Consider the following 23,185-nt stretch of genomic DNA (forward strand, 5'->3'; position numbering starts at 1 on the left):
ACGATACTGTAATCTGTAAATAACATGCTTAAATTACATTATTTCTTTTCGCATTCCAAACTTGTAAATCAAATCAAATTGCTCGTATAGTTTCACTCTTATTACTAAAAAAAAAAAAAAACCATTGGATGAGCTAATTTGCACCGACAAAAAATTATTAATAATTAAAATTATTGTTTAAGTATACATTCACCTGATATTGAAATTTTTAATTAAAATATTAAAAACGGAAAATTCTTATGAAATCAGTTAGAAACAAAAATTGAATTGTATTTTCATGATGGTTAATTAAATTAATATTTATTGCATACATTTTCTCATGTGATAGAACTATAAGGATGAGCCAAATTTCGATGAATTCGAAAAATGTTGACAATAATTTGTTTTTTTTTTTTTTAAAAAAAAAAGAGCGTTTGGGAACCCTGTGTGCAATGGCTGCCACGTGGACCACCTATAAAACTGAATCCTTTCATTGTTTATCTATTCTACCGTATTCAGTGAGTCTTCTTTGTACTTTTTGGTTGCTCTACCTCCTCGTTTCTCCTTTACTAACCGAGGACGAGAAAGACAAATAGAAGAGAGGATTTTCACACACGTACGTACATCCAAATTAGTTGAAATTAAATTGAAACTAAATTTCACGTTATTCAGATAATGGAAATGAAATAAACTATTTATTTCAATCTAAGACCTAAACCTCTGAATCACAATCAACAGATCTTCACTATTTATCTCATAAAAATGGCGGCGCCATTTGCGGAGGGAGGCGGAGGCGGAGGCGGTGTGGCGGTAATGCCAGGTCCGGTGAATCCAATCGATGCTTCTACGCAATCGAAAACTTGTTTGAAACACTCGGCGTTGAAATCGCCTATTCTCATCTTCTTGTTCTTCCACAAAGCGATTAAGTCGGAGCTCGATGGCCTTCATCGCGCTGCCGTGGCATTTGCGACGAATTTAGGCGGCGGCGGCGATATTAATAAGTTGCTGGAGCGGTATCACTTCTTTCGCGCTATTTATAAGCACCACTGCAATGCTGAGGACGAGGTAAGTCGTTTAATTTGAATTTGTGGGTCAACAGTTTAGGAATTAATTAAGATTTTTCTTTTTATTTTTTTATTTGTAGGTTTCCTTTGTGTTGAATAATTTCCATTTTTCATTTCTTTCGTTTTCGTCTTGCTAACTTGGGAGGAATTTTTTCATCATTTAAAACATTGATTTATGAATTGCAAGCTGCTTGTTGATTGCATGAAATGAGACTATATAATGTTCATCACTGGGGCTGGTGTGTAAAGTTTCTTGGTCGAGTTTGCTCAATAAAAAGTAGGAAATTGGAAACTACCAGTTAGAATTAGAAGCTAAGGATATACTTGGGATTGAGGTGCTGCAGATTTTAATCAAGAGCTGTTGTGGATTGGAATCACAAGCTGTTAATGGGTTGCTGGTTGGCAAATAATATCCCTCAAGTTAAAATGGGTTTTTACCAAACACATTAGCTGATACGCTTTCATAATTTTGCAGTGGCACAGACTGACCAATTTCATTTGTACGGATTTGTGTTGATGGGATTGGTTATAACTTAATAATTCGGTAGCATCCATTTGTTATACTCTAGAAGTAGAAGCAGGTAGAATATTCATATATGGTATAACGGCTTCCTTACGGTTTACTTTACAACATTGAACCTTCACATAACGCTTTTGTAAGTTTTGCATTTGCTGCCAACTTGAGAGAGCATGAACTAACACTAGCCAAGCACCACAGACAATATGATTCATCCTAAAGTGCTTGTTTTTTGAGATGTCATTTAGGACTTCCAGATATAATCTGACCAGTGTGGCAAATATAATCTCACCACAATTTTACAAATTTATGGTTTTCTGGGCTTACTTTGTATATTTATCTTGGCTGAAAATCTTGCCGAACCTGTTTCTTGTTATCAGCTACAAGATACTTCTGATTAAATAAAACTGAAGGAATTTTAATAGAGAAAATTGAACAAAGAAAGAAAAAATTGTAACTAATATACGTGGTTTTTTCCTTTAAATTTCTACAATATGTTATCTTTGTACTTTCAAAACCTAAATCAGGAAATTAATGCTTTAAGTTTCTCCTAGTTATATTCATTTAATTCTCAAAATCTAGTTGATCTCGCCTTAAATGATCTCATTCTTATTCATAATTTATTTAGAATCTCTTTCCGTAAACGTTTGCCATAAAGAGATTCTACAGGTGGTGGTTCTTGCTACATGATTCAACTAATTACACCAAGATCAAATTTCCGCAATGTTGTAAATATGCCATATATGTTTTTTATTCATTTTTCCTTATAATCTCGTGTCCTTGTTTGATTTGAGCTCACCTCCTTATTTTCATGCGCTATAAAGATAATAGTGGCTGAATGTAATGTGCAAAACATTAACTCTGTCTTAAGCATATTCCTCAAGGTATTTGGCAAAAGACCTGGGTCTTTACCACTATCAGTATCAGATCAGATCATTTGAAGCAAATGATTGTTATGATGTTCCAATCCCGAAATTAGATAACAGAAGATGTATTATTTTCACTTGTTTATTTCAAAATTAATATGCAAATGATAGAATCAGTCACAATGTGTTATTGAAAAATTGCAGGTGATCTTTCCAGCTCTTGACATACGTGTGAAGAACATTGCACGGACTTATTCCCTTGAACATGAGGGAGAGAGTGTTCTTTTTGATCAATTGTTTGAGTTGCTGAATTCCAGCATGCGAAATGAAGAAAGTTATCGGAGGGAGTTAGCCTCTTGTACAGGGGCCCTTCAGACATCAATCAGCCAACATATGTCCAAGGAAGAAGAACAGGTACTTATTTAAGTTTTCCACGTGGTGGTAGCTTAGAATCTGCTGAATATAAACGTAATTACAAGGTTGAGGAACTTGCATGGCAGTGGTAATGTTGGTGCATAGCTAATAACCTATCCTGAGGTTATGGATACGAATTCCACAGTATAATCCATCTCGATGCTACTATTTCCACTTTAGTCTTCTCTTTTTTGGATGAATTGCTAATAAAATGATATCTTTTGTTGAGTTGAAAGAAGCTCCCTTTACTACGCTCCACTACCATGGGATAGCAAGGTAGCAATATTTGAGGCTAGGCATCCTCTGTAACGAATGATTTTTGGATAAAGTCATACCTGTGATCTGTTTGGCCAATTTTTTTACCTGATTTCTGGAGTATCTGGATATACTTCATATCTTCAAGATGAAAACCTGCTTGCTTTTAGAAAATTTAAATTAAATAGTATATTCTGACCGACATAGCTCTAAATTAAATAGCAAGGGAGGATAATTTTTTTTTTTTGATGAGTAATACCATGAGTTGAAGCATTAGGAGTAGTCCATAAAAGTGTGAAAGCTAAAATCTTTACTTTATAAATTGTACATGACTCTGACATTATTTACAAGTTGTTTGGTAGGTTAGTCTTTCAAGGTATTGCTCTGTGACACCACGGTGCAAATAGAGAACCTTAGATTTACTTACTCACGTGTGTGTGTGTATTAAATATTCTTTTTGGTGAGAAATGATACTACTCAGTGGAGTCAGCAATCGATGATATGCTATCTGCCATTAGTGGACAATATTTTTCTTTGTTATTTCAGTTTCTTGAATTTTCCTGACTCATGTTGTATATTCAGTTCTATAAAGCTTAGTTGAGAATGTATTTGAGTCTCACCAGCTTTTTGATTGGATTTTGCAGGTATTTCCCTTGTTGATTGAGAAGTTTTCATTTGAAGAGCAGGCATCATTGGTGTGGCAGTTTCTTTGCAGCATTCCTGTTAACATGATGGCAGAGTTTCTTCCATGGCTTTCCTCCTCTATATCATCCGATGAACATCAGGACATGCGCAAGTGCTTGTGCAAGATAATTCCAAAAGAGAAACTTCTGCAGCAGGTTATCTTTGCCTGGATGGAAGGAGTCAAAGTGTCTGATAAAAGTTGTGAAGATAATCTGGAGCACAGATGTCAGAGATGGTTCTCCTGTGCTTGTGAATCTTCCAGAAGTAGTAAAAGAAAATATGTGGAGCTAAGTTATGATCTTACCGATTCTTCTATGTCTTGTCCTATAGATGAAATTATGCTTTGGCATAATGCCATAAAAAGAGAGTTGAATGATATAGCTGAGGCAGCTAGAAAGATACAACTTTCTGGAGATTTTTCTGACTTGTCGGCATTCAACAAGAGGCTGCAGTTCATTGCGGAAGTCTGTATATTTCATAGGTATGTGTGTTTCCTTCTTGATTCTTGTATTTTGATCTTCACGTTCACAAGTTGCTGCAAGTTCTATGCTTCAAAGCAGTGTATGAAACTAATTTTCCTGTAATCAAGGACAATTGGTTGTAGAATAATTCTATATCTAACTTAGCTAGGAATGAGAAGAGTGCCTATCAACTCTGCAAAGTATATAAAGCTTTGCGTAAAAATCCTTTTGGTTACTAAATCCTTCTATATCTCATTGGATCTTCATCTTCTCTTGTTTTCCCCCTCCTTTTATTAAAAGGTTTTATTTATTTATTTATTTATTATTATTATTATTATTATTTGTGTGTGTGTGTGTTTGTAAATATAAATATATTGTGATGAGGAAGGATAATAAGTGGTAGAAGAGAAGCGTATGATAATTATACTTCTAACCTATGACTGCTTACGTATTATGAAGTAAATTTCTTCTTTTTCTCTGATTGCAGTATTGCTGAGGACAAAGTTATATTCCCTGCTGTAGATGTAGAACTCTCTTTTGCTCAGGAACATGCAGAAGAAGAAATTCAATTTGACAAGCTGAGATGCTTAATCGAAAGTATTCAAAGTGCCGGAGCCAACTCATCTACTGCTGAATTCTATACAAAATTGTGTTCACAGGCTGATCTAATAATGGCCAGCATACAGAAGCACTTTCGCAATGAGGAAGTTCAGGTGAGCATTTTGCTCTATAACTAGTACCTCAGCCTTCCTATAAGTGGTGGTGCTTGATAAAATTTTTCTTAATTTCTTAAGTTATATGAATGGAATGCCTCTGTAATGTCTCCTACACTTTGATCACATATATTACTTTTAAAATTACAATTTAAGCAGTCTAATTAGTTTACTGTGTTTTGGCAGGTTCTTCCACTTGCTCGAAGGCATTTTAGCCCCAAAAGACAGAGAGAACTTCTGTACCAAAGTCTATGTGTTATGCCTTTGAAATTGATTGAGTGTGTCTTACCATGGTTGGTAGGATCCCTTAGTGAAGAAGAAGCAAGGTCTTTTCTTCAAAATATTTATATGGCAGGTTCTGTTCTGATTGTTTCTCTTGATTTTCTATTACTTTTTTTATCTCAAATTCCTTTTTGCTGGGTTCTTCTTGTTTCATATTGTGTCAGTTTCTAACTTCCAGAGTTATTTGATGCAGCTCCAGCATCAGATTCTGCCTTGATTACACTTTTTACTGGTTGGGCATGCAAAGGTCATTCTAGGAATGTCTGTTTGTCTTCAAGTGCTATTGGATGTTGTCCTGCAAAAACCCTGGCCGCAAGCAAAGAACTGAAAGAAGATATTAAACAACCATTCTGTGCTTGCACTTGCAAGTCCTCTGCTGATGAAAAGCTTATGCTGGTTCAAGAAGATGAAGCAGATGATGAGAGAAGGCCAGTCAAACGTGGAAACTCAATGCTATTGGAAGATTGTGATGCTTGTTCTGGTGCAAAATCGGTAAATACTCCTAGTTTATCTCGCAGCAATCAATCTTGCTGTGTCCCTGGCTTAGGAGTGAGTAGCAGTAATCTTGGAAGTTCCCTTGCTGCTGCAAAATCTCTGCGATCCTTGTCTTTCAGTCCTTCTGCTCCTTCCCTCAACTCCAGTCTTTTTAATTGGGAAACAGATTTAAGTTCAGCTGACATTGGATGCGCATCTCGACCTATTGATAATATATTTAAGTTTCATAAAGCCATCCGTAAAGATTTGGAGTATTTGGATAGTGAATCTGGAAAACTTAATGATTGCAACGAGAATTTTCTTAGGCAGTTTACTGGTAGATTTCGGCTGTTGTGGGGTTTATATAGAGCTCACAGTAATGCAGAGGATGACATAGTATTTCCAGCATTAGAGTCCAAAGAGACTCTTTCTAATGTTAGTCACTCCTACACTCTGGACCATAAGCAGGAGGAGAAATTATTTGAAGATATTTCATCAGCTCTTTCTGAGCTTACTGAACTTCATGAATGCTTGAGTACCGATCTTACTGGTGATTTAACTAGAAATAGTTTAGAATCTTGTGACCAAAATGAAACTGTGAGAAAGTACAATGAGAAAGCCACGGAACTTCAGGGCATGTGTAAATCCATTAGAGTAACACTGGATCAACATGTCTTTCGGGAAGAACTTGAGCTCTGGCCTTTATTTGACAGACATTTTTCTGTGGAAGAACAGGACAAAATTGTTGGTCGTATTATAGGTACTACAGGTGCAGAAGTGCTTCAGTCAATGCTTCCATGGGTGACTTCTGCTCTTACCCAGGAGGAGCAGAATACAATGATGGACACGTGGAAGCAGGCAACTAAGAACACGATGTTCAGTGAGTGGCTTAATGAATGGTGGGAAGGACCTCCTGCACCTGCAGCAGCTGCCCATAAGGCAACATCAGAGAGTTGTATATCTCTAGGTTCGTGCAATTCTTTTTTGTGACTTCACTGCTTTATTCTATCTCAATTTTATGCAAAATTCAAATATATTTTGCATTGTTGCCTTGTGAGATGTTAAATTATGAAGATTACTTTTGTGAGGATCTCTTTCTAAGGTTAAGTTTATTGCATTCTTTAGGCTCTGATGTCCATGAAAGTCTGGATCATAGCGACCATACTTTTAAGCCAGGTTGGAATGATATTTTCCGCATGAATCAAAATGAACTAGAAGCAGAGATACGGAAAGTTTCTCGAGATTCTACTCTAGATCCCAGAAGAAAAGCTTATCTTATTCAAAATCTTATGACCAGGTTTTGTCCTGTTATTATTTTCTTGTGATCCCTTAGTATGCTTGCAGCATTAGTAATTATTCCATTCTCCTTACTCTGACATAATTAAAATTCTGTCAGCCGCTGGATTGCTTCTCAGCAGAAGTCGCTTCAAGCAAGAGATAGTGAAATTTTAAATGGTGAAGATTTATTTGGATGCTCCCCATCATTTCGAGATGCCGAGAAACAAGTTTTTGGATGCGAGCATTACAAGAGGAATTGCAAACTTCGTGCTGCTTGCTGTGGCAAGTTGTTTACATGCAGGTTTTGCCATGATAAAGTCAGTGACCACTCAATGGACAGGTAATTTTGTGCCATTTGCTGCATGCTTAGTTCTGGTTGGCTTCTATATACTTGATGGTATGTTTATTTAATTTCAGGAAGGCAACTACTGAAATGATGTGCATGCGTTGCCTGAAAGTTCAGCCTGTTGGGCCAGTTTGTACAACACCGTCCTGCAGTGAGCTCTCAATGGCAAAGTATTATTGTGGCATCTGCAAATTTTTTGACGATGAAAGGTAGAAGTCTTGTTCTTCTGTCACTGTAATTATTGGTGTTTGAAGGTTTAGGTAACTGAGAGTTTAATAGAGAGTGCAATATGATTTAGCTTTGGCAAAGTACTCTATTTCTTAGATGAAACCACTGTGGGCGGTGCGTTTAAGAGATGATAAGTATTTCAATATCTATTATTTGTTTGTTGCTCCAAAGTTTTTAAATGTGCTGTATCTCTTAATTGCTTGTTTAAGTTCCCTATAATTATTTCAAGAGGCTGCATAAAGAATCAATATTTTGCTGGAACTGCTTCAAACCATGTGAGAACTCTTGAAAGAAATAAAAGAATTCCAGTTCATGAAGGCATTTATGAAGTCATACTTGACTGTCTCAGCTCACAGGCCTTCTCTTTTGTTGTCTTTGGAAGAAACTGACAACCTAATCTTAATAGTTTAAAAATCCAGTTCCTTTTTATTGATAATTGTCTTGGAATGTATGCGGAAATTGCTATGAAAGTTTTTCCTCAAGTTGGAAGTATGCTAATTTCTCCCATCTATTTCAGGGTTGTTTATCATTGCCCTTTTTGCAACTTATGTCGTGTTGGGAGGGGCCTTGGTGTTGATTTTTTCCATTGCATGACATGCAATTGCTGCCTGGCAAAGAAGTTAGTGGACCACAAGTGCCGGGAGAAAGGTCTAGAAACAAACTGTCCCATTTGCTGTGATTTTTTATTCACATCAAGTGCAACTGTTAGGGCACTTCCCTGTGGCCACTTCATGCATTCAGATTGCTTTCAGGTCTGTTCGGTTCTATGTTTTGCTTTCTTTTTTGGATGTTTGTGGCCTTAATATACAGAGCATTCTTCAGAATGCTTTATTACTAAATTTATGCTTTCACTCTTATTCTTTTAGGCATACACCTGCAGTCACTACATCTGTCCAATTTGTAGCAAATCCTTGGGAGATATGGCAGTAAGTCCTCTCTTCAGAACAACTTCTGTAGTACTGTTGGGAATTCTTTAAATAAATTGTTATATATGGCAAATTGAGGCGGCAATTTTTTCACTTAAACTAGTGTATAACCTCTTTGTCTGAAATGAAATTGAAAAGTATCAACTTAAGGCATTTGATGACCAAAATGCAGTGAGCGCTTTTCTGGTTTTCCTTTTTTTTTTTTTTTTGCTTTATTGATTTTGTCGATCATCTATTTTTCTCTGGCTGTTGAATGACTTTCAGTGTGAGGTGTGTTTTAGCATTTGGTGGTAGAGAAACTGAAACCCCAAGAAATTAACCATTTAGATAACATTTATGCATAAGAGACCTTGATGTATTTTTCCTTGTTGCAACGAATCAGTCTGTACATATAGTTTTCCAAATTACATACTAGATGAAGGTTTTGAATCAGTTTTATATGCTAAAAAACATGTTGCATAAGATGATCAACTTACTATTTTTCTGGAATGTAGTAATGTTTGCTAACCTGTGGGTTGATATTAACATCATGTGAAAGCATCAATTGATAAATACTCATTTGATGGACTTTTTCATTGCCTTGCCATTCTATGCAGTGATCATAAACTAAATTTAGATCATCCAACCCCTAGTTCGATTTCACGATTAGGGTTCTTGAAGTACCAGATAGATGTATTAACTATTGTAAAATGAGGATTAGAATTTGGTCATAATACATATTTGAGCCGATCATTCAATGTTTCTAGAGTGCTGAACGAACGTAAGGTTTTCTTTTTTCAATTTCCTTCCTCCTGTTGTAGGTGTTCATAGCTATTAACTAGATTTGGTTGAACATAGGTATTACATTTACCCATCCCATTTGAGTAAAATGCTATCTGCTTAGAACAAGAATTTACCGCTTGGGTGGGGAATACTGAGACACTCCTTATGAATGAGAAAAATTGGATGAGCATAAAAAAGAAGAGGAATTGTTGTTTCCTAACAAAAAGAGAAAAAGAGGGGAGGAGGAAAGAAAAACCCTGCAAATTGGTGTTGACTATTCTTTTTTTTTTCTTTTTGGTCCTATTGGAAAAAAAAAACCTTCATTAGTTATATGAAGGTTTCTGTTCCTTATTTTCAGGTTTATTTTGGCATGCTGGACGCACTTTTGGCTTCTGAGCAACTTCCAGAAGAATATAGGGATCGCTGCCAGGTAAAGATGCTGCATATCTTTAAACTACTTGGTTCTTTTAAGCTTTTATAACAACCGCAACTTTGATTATGGCATCCAGGAAATACTTTGTAATGACTGTGATAAGAAAGGGAGCGCACCCTTTCACTGGCTGTACCATAAATGTGGGTTCTGTGGATCATATAATACCAGGGTAATTAAGGTCGAGTCGACAAACACCTACTGCTCAACCTCAAATCCGTGAGGATCCTTTTGGTTCATTTACGTGTGTAAATACGTCAGAGCAATAACGGCAATTTGTATGGCTTTGTAAATCGCATTCCATTACATTAGGCAATTCAATTTTCCCAATTATTTATATCTTTGTTCTTTCAGTATTGTATACCTTGGAACTTGTTATCTGTCCCCTCAGCTTCATATTATAATGAAAATTTCGGTATTCTTAGTTTCCTGGTAATGCTACCAAAAAAATAATTTCGTGAAAGAAATATATAGTGAAATTGAAATTTTCTAGCATCAGAGAAATGAAACTCTTCTTAATATTTAGACTTTGAATTCGCCATTTTTTTTTTAATCCTCAACTCTCAAGTTTGTTCTTGATCTGATTCTGCATACTTAAGTTATAGGATGGTAACATGCCCGTAACTTTCAGTAATCTACTTCCAACTTCGTTGTGCGATTGCTTCATATGTGTCAGTTTTTATGCTAGGTAGTATTCATGTATACACATATTGAGTTTTGAGTCAAATTGATGTGTAGCAAGCAGCAGAAAAACTCCCGATTACAGATGGATAATCCATTCACTTAAAAGTTGTTGATGATGTGATTTGATATTACGCTTTTAATTCCTATTCTCTTTCCTGTTTTATGCATTTGTAAAATCATCATTTGAAGTGGATGATTTAGGGCATGTGGCGGCGTAGTGTTGGCTAGCAGTTGCTTTGACGTTGTAAGTTATTACTTCTGTTTTGACGATTTAAGTTATTTGAATTGGAGCTATCCAGGGTAGCTTGCCTAGTCGTGATTGTGAATGCAGTCGCTGTCATCTTAGTTGAAGAAATAACAAGGGATAAGAGTTGGTGTTACAATTACAGTTCTTGACTATCATGTTGAAGAGGCAATTCACTAGTAATGCTGTCAAAGGAGATGATTTCGTTTTGCGTCTGTAACTGAGGAGGAGATGAGAACAAGGGCTTGGGGGGCATCTCAATGGCTTCCGCACTTGCTGATGATAGCATTTCAACTACTCTTGTCATTGAAGGACGATCTTTTGGATTTATCTGGATGCACCATAAACCAACTATAATCATCTTTCTGGCTATACAATCATCTTCTTCTTCCACAAAATCGTCCTTTTCTGGCTGAATGAGCTTGTCGTAAATCCAATCTGGAAAGTATGCTTCGGTGGTATTTGAACCGCTCGTTGTCTCCGTGGGTTTGAGATGTTTTTTCTCTCCAATCATCTCTAATAGTAACATTCCGTAGCTATAAACATCAGATTTATGAGACGGATTTCCAAGATTTCTCATGAAAATCTCAGGAGCAATGTAACCAATGGTTCCTCTGGGTCCAGTCATGGTGACGACGCTTCTGTTTCGAGAGTGTGCTTTCGCCAATCCAAAATCAGAAACCTTGGGATTGAAATCAGGATCCAGCAAGACATTTTGTGGCTTTATGTCGAGGTGCAGGATCCGTAGCTCACAGCCATTGTGCAAATACTCTATTGCATGAGCAACTCCGAGGGCAATTTCAAGCAGCCTTGCTGGTTTCAGAGAAAGATTTTCCTTCTCTCTGGACAACAAATCCCCCAGTGATCCATTGGGCATGTACTCATATATCAGAGCTCGCGTTGAACCATCGCAGCAGAAACCCAGTAAGTTAATGATGTTAATATGGTGAATCCTGCCAATGGTGGCAACTTCATTGATGAAGTTGTCACTAAAGTTGCTGGTTTTCTCCAGCACTTTAACAGCAACCAGACGACCGTCGGGGAACTTTCCCTTGTACACATTACCATACCCTCCTGTACCTAACTTTTCTTTGAAACCATTGGTCATCTTCTTTATATCATTGTATGAATAATTGGACAGCAAGGCTGATCTGTATGTTTTGATGAACTGCTTGACGTTTAGTCCATCTCCAATATTTTGACGCTCTTCAGAAAAGGGTTTCTTAAAGAATGAAGGGATTCTTTTTCTGAAAACGAGTAGTGCAACTGCAACGAGCACCATAGAACAGCTTCCAGCTGTAGCACCTTTAAACAAGTTGAAGATTGGTGATCAGAAGTTTCAACAAATACACCATAACGGAGAAGTTAAAATGAACAAATTCCAACTTATTATGAAACCAGATTACTTCTGCAGATTGCAAACCTTTTTTTTTTATTTTTAATTTTACCTATAATGAGCGGCAGTCTAGATTTCCTCCGCCTGCAATGTTGAAAATGAAAAAAAAAATAGTGAAATTTTCATCTAATCACAGGTATTTACAATCATCAAAGGTATCTCTGGACTCTGATGTAGTTGGAAGCAATTAATTAATGTTGGCAGCTACCATTCAACTTGCAACTATTCCAAACGAAGCAACATATTTTTATTAACATCAATTGAGGGCTTGTTTGCTCATGATTCGAGTTTACATAGCCCTAAACTTGCAATACAGTCATATCGAACGCAACTATATGCTAAAATTCTTTTGAAATAATCTCCGTATCTCTTTCGGATTAGGTGATGGGCATAGATGATTTTCATAGGTTGTCTAATCATTCTTTTGTCTTTGAAGTATTTCGCTGAAATAATTATAAAAATGTATAACGGTATAAGAAAAAAGAAATTAATATCATAACTAGATTTGGGGAAAAAAAAATGAAGAAGAAACTAACTTGACCGAGTCACAGAGGCCACCCTTGCAAAAGCAAGTAATTTTCTTCAAGCTTCCGTTGTATCCACAGCGGCCACTACGATTCTGACACTTCTCACAGTCATCGAGTTTAGGCCACTCCAATGGAAACCCTTGTCTCAAAGTGTCAAAAACATCAGTGCCCAGATACAAAGAGGTGACGCTAGACACAGGCACCACCACTGAGTCACATCCACTTGGTGCCGAAACAGGATCGAACGAAGGCCTGCCTGATTGAGTTCTATTTCTCCAGAGATACAGCACATGCCCATCGTTGCAACTGACATTGCTCACACCCTTATCAGTGAAATTTTGAGAAAGAGATAACCTACGGGGGCACTTGAAAAATGTTAAGTTAAGGTTCCCTGAAGGAAGGGTGAGAGAGCCTATAGAATAAGAATTAATGGCAACAGACAGATTGTAGAGAGATTCACATGAGCCAGAACTCAAGTCTTTGATGAGTTGAGTGTCAACGACGGTGATCAAACGATCGTCTTGAGATGAGAAAAAGTTTCTGACTTGGTAGAGTCTGCCGGAGAGCAAGAGCTTGGGAACAGAGGAAGAGTCACAGGTGATTTGGTAGTTAGGGAGGCCACAGTAACCAGAGGTTGAAGACGACGAGAATGGGAAGGAGAAGGTGAGGTTTCCGCATTTGAATGGAGAGCAATCTTCGTACGACGTGTCGTTCTGACTCTGAGAGTGGATAAAGTCCGGGAAGGTAGCCATGCCCATGGAGATGATCATAAGTGAGACTGATATTATGGAGGAAGGAGCAGGAATGTCAATGGCCACCACCATACCATTATCTCTTAATGATCTGCAAGCTCATCGTATCGTTTAAAAAAAGGTAATATTTCAGCTTTTGCGACGACTTGTAAACTGGAAAGTACCGTGTTTGACTCGGTCTCTTTGCCACCAAGTCGGAAGAGCAACTGCGTCTGTGTATTTTTCGTTTTGTTGTTAGAAACTCTGCAATGCCTTCTCGCCACAAAAAAAAAAAAAAAAAACCCTGTAATGCAACAAATTATCTTAACCAAAACATTTAAGAAAAAATCTTTCCGACAAAATGGATGTCCTGTAAAATAGAATAATATTGTCATTTAAAGTCACAAATGAAAGGAGGAGTACTATCATAAGTGGCCTTGTCTCAGTTACTTATATTTGTTTTATTGTTCCACTACTATTTTTGGGGCTGGCCAACCTAAGAGTCACCTAGGAATACGTATTTGTTTGTCTAATTAATTGAAGACACAGTTTGAAATCATTGTAGCTGGTAAAATCAAGGTGTTTACTAAAATATGTTACTATTTTTTTCTTTTTTAAAAAATATAAACATAAATTCAAATTATCTTATTTTATTTATCTGAAATAGATTTGGTACACATAAAAAAAATTGTAATTTTAGTGCATATTATCTATTTAACCAACTCATTGCTATTCGGACATGCAGGCAACTTATGAGTTTAACTGACGTGTACAGTTCACTTCAGGACACTTTGAGGTTCTGTTCGAAATTTTCTTTTATTTTAGAAACAGAATAGATAAATAAATAATATTCCTTTTTTAAAATAAAAGTGAACCAAAAGGTTCGTAAAATTTCAATTTGTAAACTGTAAAGCAGTATACATTAATATGATTGGCAAATAAAAATTCCACAATAATTACAATAAATAAAAATAAAAATAACGTAAACTGACGGGAGAGGAACAGAGCGTAAGACGTGAACAGGAATCAAAGGAACAGCCGCTTTTCGTCATCATTTTGTACATTCGCAAGAAATATCTGTAAGTTTCAAAAATATAAGCTTTGTTTTTTATTTATTTTTAAGTGAATGTAAAATGTATTTTAACGTTTTTTTTTTCAAGCTTCGTTAGATAGATCTTGGCTTTTGATGAAATGGGTTGGTTTTATTTTCATTTTTTATGTTAGATTTTTGTTTTTCCCAAGGTTAAAGGATTACGTTATGTAGAGGGATCCGATAAAATTTTGAATTGTGTGTAGTTTTGACTATTTTGATTGAATAGATTTCGAAAGGGAGGCTCTTTATGATTGCGGCCAGGTGGGTTCATTCATTGAGAGGTTGAAGATAAAAAGAAAGATCTTTGAGAAGTAGGGAGAGAAAATTTGGTTAAATTTTAATGGGTTCAAACAAGATGGAGGGCTCATCGGCTCCAACAATTCGAAGAGACCCTTATGAGGTTTTGTGCGTGTCAAGGGATTCTTCTGATCAGGAGATTAAAACGGCTTATCGAAAGCTTGCTCTCAAGTAAGTTTCTTTATCTTTAGATTAAATTTTTTTGTTTTTTTCCAATCGTTAGGGCTGGAAATGGTAGAATTTGGTGCTTGTTTGAGCTTCTTTCCGCTGTGCTGGTATTTTGGTGTAACTGGTGTTGCTGAATTTGCTTACTTGCTCTATGATTAGTAAATTTGAGATATTTAGTAGGGTTTTTAGCTGAATCATAGCTCATTAGGGTTGTTGGTGTTGAAAAGAGGATATGACTTGTGACTTGTCTGATGGCCGCTGTGTTTGAGCTTCTCTTTGTTGTGCAAGAATAATGGGTGTTATTAAATTTGTATACTTGTTCAAGGATTGCTAAATTTAGTTGGGATTCTAGCTGAATATATAGCTCCATTGAGGTTGTTGGTGTTAAAAAGAGAATATGCCTGTGAATTGTGAAATGGATTTCTTGGATCTGCAATGGGCTTGGTATGATATGGCATATTGAGCTGCAATTGTGGAGAGCTCACTTCAGTATGGGAAGTTCTGTTTCAAATGATTCATGTACTAGTATCGGTGGGGTTGAAAATCAATTAAAGGCAGATGCTTAGTTTAAGTTTGCTCCCACTGTTATATTCATTTGTTTGTTGGTTAAATTTGGATTTAATTTGCTGAGTCTGCTAGTATTGAAGTATTCTACTGCATACGACACCTGCTGTTTTGAATGTATGTTTCGTTGTCCCATTGGAATTGAATTGCTCAATTCTGTCTTACAAATAAGCTAAGTTTTGTGTTTAAATCCAACTTCTAAGCTAAGTTCACTGCAATACAAGCAGCCAAAATGGAAAAGTCTGTTTAGAATCAATACCATCACTTTTAGCAGTTGCACTGCCTGTTTCCTGTTGGACCAATCATGATTATAGGTTTAAAGCTACGAAAATTGAAATGGAATCATTTAATTTGTTATTTGACATGCAGATGTTTCCTTATCCTTGATTTGTACATGGATAAAGTTTTCTTTTGTTTCATTTGAAAAGGGGAAAAAGAAAATTCAATCTGAGCCATAAATCTTATATGTCTGATTCATCATTGTTTTTATGTCACTTTGTTCAGTTGCATTATTGCTTCCTTCTTTTACTGGGTTTGCTTAATCATTTGTGCACTGATGTATCCTTAATCTTGGACAGGTATCATCCTGACAAGAATGTCAACAATCCTGAAGCCGCTGAACTATTTAAGGAGGTCGCATATTCTTATAGCATCTTATCTGACCCTGAGAAGAGAAGGCACTATGACAATGCAGGGTTTGAGGTGCGTCTCCTCCTTCCCCGCCTCTCTCTTTCTGACATCATGTCTTTATGTGTTAGATCAAACTTATTGCTGTCTGTGTTGTAAAAGTCAAAGTTACAATCCAGAGTTTGTGGTGATTTGTTCGAACTTTTAATCTGTGTTTATATAAACTAAAATTTCATGCTGAAGACATTCAAACTATAATATAATTGTTTGATAAAAGATGTCAAAATCTCAATAATTGACCAATACATAGAGGTTAAAACCTGTCACAATAAATTGCACCCTAAACTTTTTAGGCTATTAATGTCAAAGGACCATGAAGTACAAGCTGGATTGAAATATCAGTGTTGCTATTAATGGTCCTGCCCTGTGTATTGGTAGGAACTTAGGGTTTGCATGTTTCCAAGTTTAAGTTCGTATTAGGTTGCTCCTTGGGAGAAACAGTTGGCAACTCTTTCCATTTTATCACTTTTCATAAGCTGCATTTCCTTGAGGTATTTTTAACTTTCAAGATAAAAGTCTTACACCATTGGATTAGTTTGTAAGGTCAGATGAGCTCTGAGGTTCACCAGGGCATTATTCTATTGTGGACTGGCATTTGTTGTCTATTTTCCGTGTCATGCTGGATTATCACAAAATTCCATCTATAGAAGATCAGGTTCTTTTTCGCATTTGGGTGTCCAAGAACTTGTGCTATGCGCCCTATTAAGGGTTTTCCATGTTGGATGTTGGTTTTCCAGGAACGGGCCTAACGTGAAAAAAGTGTCATGTGATTGGGTGGGGGAGAAACTCACCGTTCCACACGAGTTAGAAACTGAGTTGGTCTTTGGTGTATAAAGGAGGATGGGTAACATCACCTAATTGCTTGGTCTTGGGTTTTCCCCTTTCTCACGCATGAAAACACTTGCCCTCTCACAAGCATATGACTGAGATATTAAACTTTCATTTTATCCGTCCCCATTGTACTTGCCATGGCATGTGCTAATTCCATTCTTACAATCTGATTCTCACAAAATTTCTGCAATATTATCTTTATCATGCATACAAGTTGGGAGTTCTTTTTTGCCAATGATATTTTTTTTCTCTTTCTTGTTTCCATGTACATACTCTTTCCCTTTCATGTCGAGGCATCTTGATTTGTCGATATTCAATTATAAATCTTTTCAGGCAATTGATGCTGAAGGCATGGATATGGAGATAGACTTGTCAAATCTGGGAACAGTCAATACAATGTTTGCGGCATTATTCAGGTAAATATTGTAGTTGTTGTACATGGGCATTTAGTGCCATTAAGCTATTTTTAAATCTCCATTCTATTTTCCATAGCAAGTTGGGAGTACCTATCAAGACTACAATTTCTGCTAATGTTCTTGAAGAAGCTTTGAATGGAACTGTCACAGTCAGACCACTCCCTATTGGAACATCAGTTAGTGGAAAGGTGCCTACAAGGTTTCTACTTCATATAGCCACACTTTTGAGGTACATACCTAAAACTTGCTTTTTATTTCACTGCAGGTAGAGAAGCAATGTGCCCACTTCTTTGGCGTAACAATAAATGACCAACAAGCTGAGTCAGGGATTGTTGTGAGAGTGACTTCAACTGCACAAAGCAAATTTAAGGTAATATTGCATGTCAAAACCTTGTTCTGAAGATTTCAGCTATATTTTGTAATCAATATGAGGCTGTTATTTGCCCCCTCTTACTTTTCTTCTTCTGCTTTCTACTAAACAATATAAATCTTTCTGTGACTTTCCAGTTACTTTATTTTGAGCAAGATACCAATGGTGGCTATGGTCTGGCCTTACAGGTGATGTGCATTCTTCTGTGACAGTTCTCCTTATTACTTTCCTTATATGTAACTTCTTTTACTTGAAGTGGATGCTTTTACCTTTTTTTGTTTCATTGGTTCAAGAGATTGCTGGAAGCTAAATTTAGGTTTAATACTTCTTACCGATGTCCTTTATTTGCTGCTTTTCTTTTTTGTATTGGTTCGTTACCAGAATGAGATTCGGATGCTGAATCTATTGTCATATGACAAAGTCCTACAATTATAAGTGAACTGCATGAGTTAGCTATAACATTGTCACTCAATACGGCTGCACCTAGTATTTAGGTTCAATCCATCACTATCTACTGCTACCTTTTGTAAAATTTCATCTCCTGCGTTTTGATCCTTATTTTGCATCTTGGAGGCCAAACTAAATGAAATTCATTCGGGTACTTAGCAGATGTACTCTCAGGTCATTCAAGCAAAGTGTCTGCTTTTAGAGCCCCTGAAATGTTTTACTGCCTTGTGTATTGCATATAGCTGATAATCGTTGCACCTTGTGTATCTCATTCCATTCTATATACCACTATGATACACATTTTCACATTTTCAAGCAAAGTGTCTGCTTTTAGAGCCCCTGAAATGTTTTACTGCCTTGTGTATTGCATATAGCTGATAATCGTTGCACCTTGTGTATCTCATTCCATTCTATATACCACTATGGTACACATTTTCACATTTTCAAATCATTTCTCTAAAAGGATGTGCTAAATTGACCTGCACTTAATTCCCATATGCTAGAGTAAGTGACATGCACCATAGACCAAGGCAAGTCTGTTTTGTGACAATGGCTAATTGGAAACATGCATATAGCTTGAACCTTGCTAACACTCCCCAAAACTATAATGTTTGGGGCAAGTGCTTAGTTGGTCCGATAGAGAGATTCGAGCCCTTAACCTCTTGCTTCTACTCAAAAACAACAAAAAACTTAATAGAATAAAGGGTTTATTACAATTATGAACATATATTCTTCAAATACTATATCGAAAATTTGAGTTAATTTCTATTTCTGCTACAGTAAGCGTCAAAATGTGGAATCAGCTTTTTTATTAGCAATGATTTCAGGCATAAGTGAGATTGAAATAGTTAGTTACTTATTTTGGAGGGTTAAAAAAAAAAAAGGCCCTGTAAAATAACTGTAGGCCAACGCTGTTGCTTTCATTTTCTATTGAAGATGATGCAAGTAGGTATTGTTATTTTATCTTTCCTCTCAGCTGCGGGGGCATCTATCCAGTGTAACAACTCTGGAATATTCCAATCTGTATGAATGAATAAAGGCGATATATCTTTATGGATGTAACAATACAGGAGGACAGTGAGAAGACAGGCAAGGTGACATCAGCGGGGATGTATTTCTTACATTTTCAAGTTTACAGAATGGATTCAACACTGAATGCGGTAAGCCAGTTCCTTCACTTCTTTTTTTTTTTTGTTCTAGCTTCCTTTTTCCTTGGTTACATATTTTGCATTTTCTTATGACCCAAGAACTGGTGATTTATACACATGCCTGTGGTGCAGATTGCAATCGCTAAAGATCCTGAATCTGCTTTCTTTAAACGATTGGAAGGTCTACAACCTTGTGAGGTTTCAGAACTAAAAGCTGGCACTCATATATTCGCTGTTTATGGTCTGAACTGTAAATTTTATATTTTCACCTTTGAGAGCTATAACAGAAATGGTTAATGTAATTGCTTTTACTGACATCTGCCATAATTTTCTCAGGAGATAATTTTTTCAAGACTGCTACCTATACGATTGAGGCACTTTGTGCAAAGTCATATGAAGATAACTCACAAAAGCTCAAGGATATTGAGGCTCAGATTTTGAGAAAGAGAAAGGAGTTACGGGAATTTGAGATAGAATACAGAAAGGTATTGTTCCGTATTTTGCAGGTATCTGTAATTTTAGATTGTCAGTAATACGAAATTGCTCTTACAATTCTCTTCTGATGTTTTGTAGGCATTGGCACGTTTTCAAGAAGCGACCAATAGATATAGTCAGGAGAAGCAATCTGTATGTTCTGAAACTTTAATGTCTCTTTTCAACTGACTTACATTTTTCCTTCTTTAATAAGGTTAATACACACCCTGCCCACCCCTTGCACAAACATAAATTAAATAAATCCCCTTCAAGGTTGGTGTGAGGCGGATCAATTCTTTGACCTCCATTACAAGAGGCCAGACCAATTGGGCCATTCCCTTCACAATACCGACGGATTTGCATGCATACATAATAATGCACAAGTTCATTTTACCATGTTGTGAGGAAGCACATATGCGTCGAACATGAAAAAAATGCCTGGGCAATTTAGTGTCTGAGCTGGATTTATGTTGAGTATAATAAGGTCATCTTTCGGATGTGTGGTATTGTGATAATGAGATCATCAAGGAATGAGGATGTTGTTGATGTCCCAGACTTTACCTATTGAAAGAATAAATAAGTTTTCTTAGAGAGAAATACTCATATAATGAGTTTTAGTTTCACACTTTCATGGTTTATTCTATATATATTTCCTCAAATGTAAAAGCAAAACTGGAAAACATGACCCAAATCTACAAGGTTTGTTCTCCCAGCATCCTTCTCCAAGTGAAATCAGAAATGACAATTGCCTATCTGGTTCTCATGATCTTATTGTCAATTGTAAAAACAAACCATCTCTGAAATCATATATGTTAATTGTTTATTCGACTTAAGTTTTTCTTATGTAACTTAGGTGGATGAACTATTGAAACAACGTGACGCTATCCATTCTTCATTCACCGTAACCAAGACTCTCAGTACCAGTAGTGTGAGTGGTAACAATCTAAGTAATGGAAGTAGTAGCAAAGTTCCTGGTGAAGATTCAAAGGGTGAGAGTCCGGCTGAAGATGGAAGCTCGGATGGAAAGGATAAATCTGCTAAAAAGAAATGGTTCAACTTGAACCTTAAAGGATCTGATAAAAAGGCTGTCTGATTGAAAAGATTTTTGGATTAGTTTGTATTAGATTTGTACTAGGGTTACTTGCAGCCTGCAAAAAGCTTGCCTTGTATTATTTGCTTCTTCCTTTTTTTCTCCTTTTCTTTTATTTATTTCTTGGGTTGCCAAGGGTTTTCAGTGGTGACACTAGGTTCTTTTTAGAGACCATCCCCAGTTTGAAGGTATTTGTATGTATGTCTTCATATTCTTGTTTCCATTCAAGTGTGGTCATCTCCTAGGTCCATGTAGCAACATAAACATACTTGTATTTCTGTTAAGTGTAACAAAATTTATTGCTTAATTTATTTTGATAGGGAAAAAAAAAAATTGTCTTCTTAGTAACCCATGCTTCTAAACCCTGTATCTTTTTGCCAAATGTGGTTGATTTGAACATGCCAATTAAGAAAATGCAGAGGATGCATGTTTCAGTTTTGTAAAATTATTGTTGCATGATGTATTTTATTTGATTTACGACTATTCTATTATTAAGTGTAAAACAACTTGTCTTTTCTTTAAGGGCTTAAATATAATGATCAGTGACTAGATCTTCAACTACCTCAATGATGTTAATAAATTTGCAATTATTATATAAATCACAATTATTGTACTTCCTGCTGCATCTGTGATACAATGGAGATATGGCTTTAGACACTTGGGCCAATAATAAATCTCTTTTTTTTGAATTGTTACATTAATAGGTATATTTTGATTTGAAATTTACTAGGAGTTTAGTATAGTGCATCCAAAATATATTATGATTTGAAAATGTTATTTGGAGTTTAGTCACGTACATTTATAGTACATCTTAAAAAGATGTCAAAGTAATAGTGTTCATAAATCTACTCTCACGATTAGTTGGGAGATATTTTATCCTAAGACATATACGGAGAGCATGACCTCTCATTCAGTGATAAGCCAATAATAAATTAGAAAAAAGACAACGTAAAATAAACATACAAGAAACCCAAGCCTCATCATTATAAGATAGGGCCCTTACTAGGGTTGGTTTAAAAAATTAAATTAAATTAAAAAATGATCGATTTATATGAGAAAAACTGAAAAAATTAGAAAACACAAAAGAATTTTCGGTACAAAATCAAAAAAACCTAACCAAACAAAGAATCAAATTCGGTTCAGATTAATATATATATATATATATATATATATATATATATATATATATATATATAATTGATTGATTGAGTTCAATTCAGAATCGAACCAAATTGTACCCACCCCTTGTCCTGGCAAAGAGACTAAATAAGAATTTGAGACTCATGCCTATTATACAATCAACATTTAACTTATGCAGAACATTTAGAAATCAATCTTTTTCATTGTCCTCTATACTTAAAAAAAATTCATGAAAAAGGAAAAAAAAAAAAAACCCAAAAGCTAAATCCTGGTCCTGCTTATCCCAAAATAATAATAATAATAATAATTTGGAATCTTTGAACTTCATTTGAGGGTCTAATTTATCGTTTTGAAAGGGGCATTTCATGAGGTCAAGATTTATTGGATCACCTATTTTTCTTCTCTGAAGAGATATTAGCTCGACAATTAATTTCAAGAACAACTTATTCTGTGATGGCGAGAGAGGACTTAATGAGCATAGAATCACGTGCTATTATGATTCAAACAAACAAAGATAAGAGCAAATAATGCTTTGCTAGTATACTAGAAAAATAATTAATAGACCAGAAAACAGTCTTAGGTTATCTGTCTTTGGACTAGTTTAAGCTTAAACACCACGAATCAGGCAACTATTTATTAAAAAGGTACGGGATGACTTAATGCACACACACAACTCACTTCCTTGCGGAACTACATATCACTTTAAATCAAAACTAAACTTGTCTTGACCGAAGATGATGAATTGTTTAAGAACTATTTTAATTTATTATGACTTAAGAGAACTGACATCTGCTTGGATTTTTCCAAGAGACAAATTCCTCCAGAACTTAAGGCATGGTTTATCTAATGCTCTATTGTTAAAGTAAGCACATCATGTAGATTAAGCAATGTTTACACCCTTCTTGTAAGAATAAGTCCCACATGCATATGTTATTCTAGCTATGAAATTTTATTATATATAGTAGATTCCTCTCTTTGGTTAGATTAGGTTAAGTGAAATTATAGTCACATTGTCTTTACTTATGGCGGTCAAGTATGGGCAACCCCTCCCACACGATAAGTTCTTAGATCCATTAACTTGAAAAAAAAAAAATTATATCAAATGATCCTATTTAATATAAACAATCAATAGTGTTTCTTGATAAGTGTCAAATTTTAAGTAACAAAATAAATAAAATAAATAAAAGATTCATTTTTTT

General features: G+C 35.7%; 3 protein-coding genes across 4 annotated transcripts; 2 read left to right on the forward strand and 1 right to left on the reverse strand.

Moving 5' to 3' along the window:
• The first annotated feature begins 474 nt into the window (after positions 1-474).
• On the forward strand, positions 475-10,115 carry LOC18050818 (zinc finger protein BRUTUS). Of its 2 annotated transcripts, none has more exons than XM_006448372.2 (13): positions 475-1,044; positions 2,631-2,840; positions 3,740-4,260; positions 4,728-4,953; positions 5,140-5,308; positions 5,429-6,676; positions 6,835-7,006; positions 7,106-7,327; positions 7,405-7,542; positions 8,079-8,313; positions 8,428-8,487; positions 9,608-9,679; positions 9,759-10,115. In XM_006448372.2, exons 1-13 carry the CDS (start codon positions 742-744, stop codon positions 9,900-9,902), a joined length of 3,720 nt encoding a protein of 1,239 aa, XP_006448435.1. In that variant the 5' UTR covers positions 475-741; the 3' UTR covers positions 9,903-10,115. The 2 variants fall into 2 exon arrangements, with proteins under 2 accessions (XP_006448435.1, XP_024046802.1); XM_024191034.1 differs by having other exon boundaries at positions 9,577-9,679; positions 9,759-9,849.
• Positions 10,116-10,682: 567 nt separating this feature from the next.
• Positions 10,683-13,529, reverse strand: LOC18050819 (LEAF RUST 10 DISEASE-RESISTANCE LOCUS RECEPTOR-LIKE PROTEIN KINASE-like 2.1). Its single transcript, XM_024191035.1, has 3 exons — positions 12,540-13,529; positions 12,056-12,087; positions 10,683-11,912 (listed from the first exon to the last, which is right to left on the reverse strand). The coding sequence occupies exons 1-3, from the start codon at positions 13,352-13,354 to the stop codon at positions 10,747-10,749; spliced, it is 2,013 nt and encodes a 670-aa protein (XP_024046803.1). The 5' UTR covers positions 13,355-13,529; the 3' UTR covers positions 10,683-10,746.
• Positions 13,530-14,114: 585 nt separating this feature from the next.
• LOC18050820 (chaperone protein dnaJ 15) lies at positions 14,115-21,238 on the forward strand. Its single transcript, XM_006448374.2, has 12 exons — positions 14,115-14,340; positions 14,581-14,822; positions 15,962-16,085; positions 17,235-17,317; positions 17,394-17,505; positions 17,583-17,687; positions 17,825-17,875; positions 19,205-19,294; positions 19,415-19,523; positions 19,619-19,767; positions 19,856-19,909; positions 20,610-21,238. The coding sequence occupies exons 2-12, from the start codon at positions 14,695-14,697 to the stop codon at positions 20,847-20,849; spliced, it is 1,245 nt and encodes a 414-aa protein (XP_006448437.1). The 5' UTR covers positions 14,115-14,340; positions 14,581-14,694; the 3' UTR covers positions 20,850-21,238.
• The last annotated feature ends 1,947 nt before the right edge of the window (positions 21,239-23,185 follow it).

The sequence above is a fragment of the Citrus clementina genome, unplaced genomic scaffold (assembly GCF_000493195.1).
Source record: "Citrus clementina cultivar Clemenules unplaced genomic scaffold, Citrus_clementina_v1.0 scaffold_2, whole genome shotgun sequence".
Classification (NCBI taxonomy): Eukaryota; Viridiplantae; Streptophyta; class Magnoliopsida; order Sapindales; family Rutaceae; genus Citrus; species Citrus x clementina.